The sequence below is a fragment of the Merops nubicus genome, unplaced genomic scaffold (genome assembly GCF_000691845.1).
Source record: "Merops nubicus isolate BGI_N331 unplaced genomic scaffold, ASM69184v1 scaffold44382, whole genome shotgun sequence".
NCBI classification, from domain to species: domain Eukaryota; kingdom Metazoa; phylum Chordata; class Aves; order Coraciiformes; family Meropidae; genus Merops; species Merops nubicus.
This window is the reverse complement of record NW_008596403.1, coordinates 1-9,847: the sequence shown is the minus strand read 5'-3', so window position 1 is coordinate 9,847 and position 9,847 is coordinate 1. Positions and strand designations below refer to the sequence as shown.

Genomic DNA, 9,847 nt, shown 5'->3' with positions numbered 1-9,847 from the left:
CTGAGATCACTTGCCAAGGCAGCTTTCTCTTGCTTTCTAGGACTGCTGATTCTGAGGTATCAAAAAACAAAAAGTTTTTCAAGTGTGGGAAACTACAGCTTTGTTCCCTAAATAAATAAATTATGTGAAGGAATAAGTTGCAGTAGAACCACTTCAAATTGCTATACTTAAAATAACGTTTTATAATTTCCATTTAAATGGTTTTCTCTAGGAAGTGGCAATAAAAATAGAGGCAGCCTGCTCCTGACTCCTATCACAGTGAAGCACGTGTAGCATTTCTTTTTCTCACGGTAAAAGGAAAAATGTAATCGAAGAGTGAGAAAGCTCAGTATTTGGGAAAATTAAATCTTACCCATGACCGATAGAGCGAATGATAAAGCAAACTAAACTTTCAGAAACATACATGCAGCATTTATGTTCTGTCAAGCACTTTCACTTTCCATAGTAAATAGCCCCCTCTCCTGTACACAAAAGGGATTTGATGTATAAACAACGTTGCTGAAAACATGTCCAAAACGAAAGCCAGGTCTACTTTATTACAGCCCTAGTTTTTAAGGCCAATTCTGACCTTGTGCAGTCCCTTACCTAAGCAGTGGTATGCCGCCATTTGGCTGGGATCAAAAGAAAGCCTCCCATCTCCTCCAGAAACAGCACCGCAAAGCACATTACAGGGGGAAACTGGTCAAGCACTTAATACTACTTTTACCCGCAGCGGGTGGAATCGTGTTGGCCTGCGATGACAACCAGCTATTGCCATCTTCGGGAGCCTCTTGGTATTGCTGCAGATGAAGTCGAGATACCTGTGGCTGCTCTTGTTACAAGCCCCGTCGCTTGTGAGCTCTTGAACAAGGTGGTTAGGAGTGCTCGCCCCAAGACGCTTCAAACCCTCCAGTACAGCTCTCCTTTGAAAAACACGCAATGCCTTTTTTTATTATTATTAACCGTGTGACAAGGTAAAAATATCCCTCTCCTTCCTCTTACGTGAAATTGTGATAAAGGCATCTAATCCCTGGCCGAGCAGCAAACCCAGACCTTTGCTTCTATCAACCCTAAGTGGTATTGTTGCATTTGTTTTGCCTAACTGTACCTCTGTAGCCTACCTGCCTAGATACTCTGTAACCAGATAGGGCTCAAAGTGCTTCATAAACTATTAATTTACATTGTAGACATAGTGCAAGGTGACTATTGACCTGATTTACACATTGGAAGCACAGGCACAGGACTAAGGAGAGTTGCATGCTCAGGGCGTTCCCACCTTCCAGCCCAAGGTGAGGATGATCTTCACACAGATAAGTAACTCGGTGGGTTAAAAAAAAACCAAAACCTCTTGGTGCCTTTTACCTGTACGACACATATGACATCTGCAATTTTTGAATGTGTTTTAACACTAATGAGCAAGCAAGCAGCTTCTAGCTGAGTGGCCCATGAGCATTTTTGTACTCACATACCTCCTGTCACTCCTGCAGCTCCCAGCTCTGAGCACGAGTGGGGATGACATCCGGGCAGGGCATAACCAGGAAGTTAAAAACAACTTGGGAAACAAACCTTCACACAGCACTGGGTCCAAACCCATCCACAGGGGGAGTGGATACAGTGCTACCATCTTCCATAAAAGAAATTCGATATTTTCAGTCTAATAGGCCTGTGAAAAAAACCTTCCCTATGGAAAACTGAAAGGGATACGAAATGGGCACCTCATGACACAAGTGATCCAACAGGACAGCACTGAGGCAGTGGCGGGAAAACTTGCATCCCCTGTTCCGTCTCTTCTGACACTGCAAGTGAGACCTGAACACTCATCACCTCCTATTTGTTCCTCAAACAACTTAGACACATGCCTCGATGCCTCAGACTACGTCAAGTAATTCCTAAAATTTGTTGGACATGCATTTATTTTGGGTGTGAAATCAACCCTTAAATATAAAAGCATCCAGATTTATCAAAATTGTAAAAAAAAAAAAAACTGTATCACTGCAACTCTCTTATACATTTGGAATCCTCTAAGAGCATTGAACTAACTCAGGTACAAATTAGATAGTTCCCCTTGTTTGTTGCCCTTCCCTTCACTGTTTAGACCTTGCATATTGCAAACAGACCTGTCCCAAAGGCAGACATGTCAGCTTCTTCCCCTCAGCTGCTTTTCTTTGCAACTTAAATGCTATTTAGTTTCACTAGACTTCACCCAACTTTGCATAAAGTTGTGAAACCCTCGACCCACTCAACACAAATCTGATATCAAAGATAGCAGAGCTTAAAGAGCTTTAATTGAATTTTGTAACAGTAACAGAGCATGTATTTAATTTGGTGCTGCTGGTTTGTACTTTAAATACACACAAGCTTTCCACTCTTTAGAATTACTGCACTGTGTGCACATTGCTCAGCACAGAGCAGCACACAGCTACACACTCATGCATACAACTCACCTCACCCATGTCAGATCACTTTTGCAAACAACATTGCACATCCCATTAGGCCACCTGAACGAGCCTGGAAGTTCAGACTTGGGCGACCAAGTGACTTCAGCTCCAGCCTCACTCTGACATGCCACGGGCCTTGCTGCCCAGCCACCCGAGGACAAGGTGTTGTTCCCTCCTTACCCTGCCCAAGAGTGGCACCCAGTGGTCAAGTGCTTCCATGAGTACACTGGGAAACAGCTGCTCTTCCAAGTTCCCACCCACCCCATTCCCTAAACACAGCTAGAGACAGTTAAAATGCACTTGCTGTTTGACTACTGAGGTTCAAACTGCTACCCACTGTTTAAACTGTCTAGAAAGCCCAAGACTACCATCACTGGAGAAGACTACAGCCAGAGCTGGGAAGAGTGCACAGCACCAGAAACCCAGCACAGAAGGCAGCCAGCCACGCCCAAACAGGAGACAAAGTTACTACAGGGTCAAACACATCAGCAAATTGGTTCTTTGACAAAAACAAGTGTGCCACCTTGAGCAAGGAGACATATGTCCTTTTCTAAACAGATATAGCCTGTGAAAGGATTCTGGGGCAAGAGATTATTTTGCCCTAGATGATACAGCTCTGCTTTCTGAAAGGTCCTAGTACTCAAGCTGACTTCCAGGAATGCAATACTGCATCAAATATACACACTCTGATGTGCTGTTGCCCAAGAACCAAAAGCAGCATTAGGGTAAACAAAGCAGCCAGACATTAAAAGGCATTCAGGAATCTCAATACTAAGCTTTTTTCCCCATCAGTATCCAGAAAAGGACAATGCTTCAGATTTTGGGCATTAACCGAAAAGACGCACATAGAGGTGAACCCAGATGCAGAGTCCAGGACTGAACTCTGAAAGATTCCATTTAACTTTCTTCCCTCTTACACAAAGAAATTGGGTTCAGGTGACTTGTATTTATAGTCTTTGTAAATAAGTACAGAGAGAGCAAATGTCAGGACAGGATATCAGGGAGATAAAGGAGAAGGCAGGAAAAGCAAACTATAAAGTGTAGAGAAGGCAGCAGGAACAGAACCAAACTCTTTTCTCACTAAGCCGAGGCTGAACTGAAAGCACTATCAGTCTCTGAACCTAAATGTCAATGCTTAAACTGCCCCAGACTGCAGCAAAAGGGATTGCAAGGAGGAGATTAAACTGACACTGGTATGAGATTGATCGATGTCTTACAATGAGTTGAACAAAACTGACTTGCAACCCTTAGCTGCTTCCTTATCACGAACTGCTCCGACTTCTGAAAAACACTGTCATTTCTAACAAAGCAAATATTCAGCATTACAGTACGTGAATTTCTTGGAAAAAATTTAATATGGCAAACGTCTTCATAATACAGGTAAAACATACAGCATAGATTAGGGAGGGGTTTATAAGCAAAATGAATTAGTCTTTTCGTAACTGGACACTTTCCTCCTTAATTCCATCTTTTGTGACAATGCAAATCTTAAGTGCGTCCCCTGTGTACACATCTCTCTCAGCAGCAGAAACAAAGACGTCTTTAACCAGCTGCAAAGCCTTTTCCAGGGTCAGAGGCACGTGCTCCACATTCTGCATGTTCTTGAAGCCAATCTAAGAAAATATGAAAATGCACTTTAAAGGAAGTCTGATCCTTCCAGCATGAAAGCTGTTTCAGTCTCGGCAGTAGAACAAACAGATTTCAACTACTTAAGAAGGGAATGATCTGTTGTAGAAACCCAAAGCTGGTGCAAATATTCCTCCACACAGTTCACAGCTGCATGATCAGAACCTTGCTGATGCTCCTGCAGAAGGAGCTAGAAGCAGATCCAGCACAGAGCCAGCACAGCTCCACCCACACATTCAGCATATGCAAGATCATGATGAACATTCAGATCTGAACTGATCTAAATCTTCAGAAACTTCTCCTGGGGTTGGCAGCATCAGGACTGCACACAAGCCTCTTCTCAAGGCAGTTGTAATTAGGAACATTTCTTAAAAGCAAATACTCCTCAACATAGCTAGAATTAAAAAATAACAGTCTATATTAGAGCATAACTGGTCCTATTAAATAGTGTATTTTAGAAGTGTCCAATTAAGCACCAGAACAGGAAAAAGGGGGGAGGAGTCACTTACTTTGCCTCAAACTCATAAGCAGTAAAAAGCTACTTATGACAACTTTGTTTCTACAAAAGGTATTTTATTTTTCTTCAGTTAATAAAGCTCAAAACTAAGTCAAAGCTGGGAACCTGAAGTTGTGTAAATAAAAACAACAATTAACATTTAAGGAATATAGTATTTCCTGTTTTTCCTCAGCTGATAAGAACTAAGAGTGTGTTTTTAAGCACAAAAATTGTGTTAACAGCAGGCTCAACTGACTAAATACCAACACGGAAGTCAGAGAATAAAATGAGTAAAACATGCTTTGATATTTCTCTCATTTAACAATTAACAGCTTCCATTAAATATGAAATATTTGTCAAGAAGTTTTAGACATATTTAACTTGAATGAATTTCCATCACTTTTATATGAGAACATTCTTAGAAAATGGTCTCTGAGTTGTTGAAAAGTCTTAAGTTTTGTACAACCTTTAACTGATAAAATGTTTTACATACACCCTATCAAGTCTATCTTCTCAATTTAGTATTACCTCATGATAAATTACATGCATATTTATGTTACCAGCTAAAGAATAAAAACATCTGAAAAAAAAAAAAAAATCAGTTTGTATGGGAAATGTAATTCCCCAACTAAAACATTTACCTTTATTTTGAACAGACACTCAACTGTTTGTAGCATATTAAAAACCTGAACAGATTCTAAAGCAAAGCTCTTCATTTCTCCCATAGAAGGTAATGCCACACAACTTATAAGTTTATGGATTAACAAACCTACCTGTAATACATCTAGAACATGTCTCGAAAGTGTCACAAATGTTCACTGAAATAATAAAAGGTAAAGAAAAAAAAGAAAATTTACCTGGTTATCAAGCAAGGGCTGCAGCATAGCACTTGCTGATCCACCCGCTTTGTAAGTATCTCTCTGGTATGAGCCCACTGGATCAAAGCTATATACTGCTCCCTTGCCTGAAAAAAAAAAAAAAAAAAGTATGTAATTACAATCCAGAAAGACTCCCAATACTGATGAGCAATTACATCAAAAACTATAGCCATACAGCAGGCTTGCCACGGGTGTAGCCTGGTACTACACACAAGGTTGTTTTCAATATTTAAACTGTAGCCACGCTCTAACATACGTTTCCTGCAGCACTTGCCCCAGAGAAGATGCTGGTGCAGAGTAACCAAAGCAGAAGGCGCCGGGGCGCAGCACTGCGCAGAGCTCTGCTGGCTCCAGGGCCAGCACAAAGAGGCAGCTCAGCCGTCACCCTCGAAGGGCGACCTCATGCTCTGCCTCCAGAGCTCGCCCAGCTGCCTCTGCATCCCTCCTCTGGTCCCTCACGTGGCTCCCTCTGGAGCCAGGCCGGGCTGGGCAAAGCTCCCTACCCTGCATCCGCGCCAGCGGGGCAGCCCACGGGGGCTCTGAGGCACTGGGGCTCAATGAGGACGTGCTAGCCAAAACACAGCACCTGGCCAAGCTCAGCCCTTCTCATCAGACAGGTCACCTCCAGTTTAATAAACGGGCTGGTGCGCCCGGCAGCACGGTACAGGTGGCAGGACAGCCCTGAGAAAGCTACTGGAGATCCGCCAAGAAACACCAAGTCAGGCTTGCTGGGCCCAAATTAAGCCCACAGGTGCAAACCTGCAATCCAGTTCCTCCCATGGCTACAACACCCTCATAACCCGAGAGCTGCCCTGACACAGGGCAGACTAATCCCCTTCCAGACTCCACACATCACACACGTGTCTTGGCAAGACTGGGAAAGCAGCAGAAGTTAATGGTAACAACAAACTGTGGGGAACGGCTGAAGTTACTCAAACAAGGCCACCTCCCAGGTCCTGCTCAAAGCCAGAGGAGAACACAGTATTTTAGCAACTCAGCCACCTCACCAGGCAAGAGCCCAGTATGTCCTGGAATGGCTGCACGTGAAACTACAGCTTCCATGTAGAAGCTGTGATTTTCATTAGAGGTTAGTTAACACTTAAAAATACCTTTGTAGAAACCTGTCTCTAGAGTATACCTTCATATTTAATAAGCTCTACCACACTCAAAGGCTTGAGTAGGATATATACAGTTTTACTGATAATATCCCCTTTAAAGACACAATTAAGAAATCCAGCAAAGCTATTACAGTGTTCCAGTCTCAAGTATTATTGATAAGCAATGTCAGCAGATTTCACTTGTGATCAAATAATTTTAACATAGCTTTTAGACTTTCAGACCTGCAGAAACAGAAGATCAAGTTAGTAGTAGAAACTAGGAAACCAAGTCAGAAGCACAATGTGCATTTGACCTACGTAAGTACCGTGATGCCTGAAGGCAGGTGTTTGAAACAGGAGCACAAACTTTGTTGTTCCATCAGCACATCCGAGATGCAAGAGGGTAACTATTCACCCACAGCAATTTAGCCACTCTTTTTAAAATTTTTTATTTCAAGTCCTACCTTCTTCATCAAGTCCACCGATTATGTTGTAAACATAGTAAGGAAAGAATCGTCGAGAATACAGAATTGTTGACAGCATTGCTGCAATAGCCCCAGTCGTCATCGTCTTGTTATTGGAATGCTTGTACATCTGCAAGTGGAACAGCACATCCAAGAAGAAAGTCAAACACCAAGTTCTACCCTCAATCAGAATTACATTTTCTGTAACCTCACTACAGAAGAATCTGATGCTAAGCAAGACTATTAACTAGCATGATTACTAAAACCACACTACTCTAAAAGTAAAGCCTTCTTACAAAAATTAACCTTTCTCAAGGTTTTGTAAAGAATAGATGTTGCCTCATTAATGGTGTCCTCTCCAGCTCTTCCATTGTTTAAATCTGTGATGTTACCTTAGTTAGAACACAGTGGCAATTTCCCCTGCCTGACCTTTCACTAGCAATACAGTTTTATGTTTTCATCTACAGAATGATAGAATTGTTTTGGTCAGAAAGGACCTTTAAATTCATTGAGTCCAACTGTTAACCTAGCACTGCCAAACCACCACTAAGCCATGTCCTTCAGCACCACATCTACACCTACATTTTTTACATTTGACTTTTAAATAACTACGTGGACGGTGACTTCACCACTTCCCTGGGCAGCCTGTCCCACTGCTTGACAACCCTTTCGGGGAGGAATTTTTTCCTAATATCCAACTTAAACCTCCCCTGGTGTGACTTGATGAGGGACGATACAAACACATAAAAAAAAAAAAACAACCCAAAAACTGTATCTGAGTCATATTATTGGTCTCGTATGTAATTTCTAAATACAATAAGATAGATACCTACCTTTAATCTTGCTTCAATAATTTTAGTAAGGGTGAGGCAGTCCCCATGGAAACCAGCGCAGCCAATGACCGTTCGATCTGTTCTGTAAAATGTACAATTTTGTTGCAGTTTTAGATTTGTTTGTATAGGATGAACCATGCCACTTTCTTCAACAGTCTGTTACGAAAACAACAAACGTATTTTCAGTTTCTCTAATGCTACCAAAACCAACTGCCCAAAATGTAGTGACGGGTATTTTACATACAAAAGGCCACTGCAACCTGCACCTTGGAGAGAATTCATGAAGTGCTGATGGTTCTCAGTGTCAGCACAACAGAAGTGACCTGGCTGCAGAAGCACTGCAGAGAGTAAGCTCTTAGCTCAGTTTCAGAATGTTTCACGAACACTAACTACAGGAAGTTTGAAATTTAAACCAGTAAATGACCAAAGTTCACAAACATTCACACACACTTACAGACTAACACAAAACAGCCATTCAAAAACGGTCTAAACCAAAATCCTCTCTCAGCCTGTCACTAGAATGACTAGAAATCTGGCTGTATTTATATCATCACATCCTATCTTGCATTACCCCCAGATTCACCGTGGCTCCAAAATCAATTCTGTTACTCTCCTTTTTTCAACAGTGATAGATCGTTCCAGGCAGGCGACATGCTCAGCAGAACAAAAGGTCTTTCATTTGTTCCAATTCTTATGAGATCTGGACTTACAGTTTGTAGCATTTTGGACTGTCCCGGCAGTGAATTGCATAACCTTCACTCAGTCGTGTGTCAGAGGCAACAATAGCAAAGTCTTCTCCAGCAATTGCCAACACAGTCCTTAAAAAAGAGTATTCATAGAGTCATGACTTGCAGCACTGGTATTTTCTTAGGCAACAGAGGAACAGACTAGGTAGTAGTTCTATACCCAACCTCATGTTTTCTCAAACATCTTATAACCCTTGCTGTGTTTCCAACCATGCACATCCCTGTATCTGACCAAGAACAGAGGAAAATACCAGACACACCAAAGAAAAATGCGTGCACATGATTCTCTACTCTGACCAAAAACTGTACAGAAACTTGGTAAAATGGAGTTTCTATACAATGCAAGCACCAGACTCAACGGACTTTTAGATGGCTGTTAACAAAAGATTCACCCTTCTTAAAAGAGTTTTGCCCTCCAAACACTCTCCAGCCAAATACTAAACATCAGTATCATTATATTTAAATTATAACCACTTTTACAAATCTTATGTTATCCTATGTTGTTTACTTGCCATTAACTAATTTTGTGACTGCCACACGTGCTACCATTACATAATAAAGCTGACATCCTTTAAAAAGCATTTGGGCGTTATAAAAAGCATCTAAATAACAGTATCCTGGCCAGATCCTGTCTCCAACTGAGGCCAAGCGTCTGTAAAGCACCACCTACCTTTATCAGTTATGGCCGGGTAGCTTTCAACCCAGCAATTACTTCAAAAGCGAGCAATATGTCGTTTGCATTTGTTTCCTGAACCACTATAAAGAAACAACCCCGTAGAAAATGGGAGGTGCCTATTTTGACGAGTAGAAGTTCAGGGAGACCGGGAGTGCCAAAAGCCGCACAGACACCCAAGAACACCCCGAGGAGCTGCAAGGATCGCGGGAGGGTCAGTCCGGGACCAGGCCGAGCACAGCTCTCCGCCGTGCTGCCTCCCTTTCTCTACAAAAGGCGCTCGCCAGAGGAGACAAACCCTCACAGCGTACCGGACAAAGGCTACAAGGAGACGAGAAAGACCCAGCCCCGCCGCCAGGCTCCCCGGGTCCCCCTCCCGTGTGGGCCTCGGGCCCCCCCCGCCCCGGCCCGCCTGCGGCTGCTTACCCTCCGTTAAAGGTGTAGGGCGAGAAGCGGTACTGCACGGGCGCGTTGAGCTCCTCTTCCATCCCCGGCCTGGAGGCCGCGTACCGGGCTGCGGAGAGCAACATCGTACCACTCCAGCTCCCTGCTGTCTCACGGCAAAATGGCCGCGGCGGAGCCGGAAGTGGCGCGGCACCGCTCTAGGCGGGCCGTGG

General features: G+C 43.0%; 1 protein-coding gene across 1 annotated transcript; it reads right to left on the bottom strand.

The window, feature by feature from the left end:
• Nucleotides 1–3,749: 3,749 nt before the first annotated feature.
• PSMB1 (proteasome (prosome, macropain) subunit, beta type, 1) lies at nucleotides 3,750–9,803 on the bottom strand. Its single transcript, XM_008936362.1, has 6 exons — nucleotides 9,657–9,803; nucleotides 8,522–8,629; nucleotides 7,812–7,893; nucleotides 6,979–7,108; nucleotides 5,397–5,503; nucleotides 3,750–4,030 (listed from the first exon to the last, which is right to left on the bottom strand). Exons 1-6 carry the CDS (start codon nucleotides 9,758–9,760, stop codon nucleotides 3,845–3,847), a joined length of 717 nt encoding a protein of 238 aa, XP_008934610.1. The 5' UTR covers nucleotides 9,761–9,803; the 3' UTR covers nucleotides 3,750–3,844.
• Nucleotides 9,804–9,847: the final 44 nt, after the last annotated feature.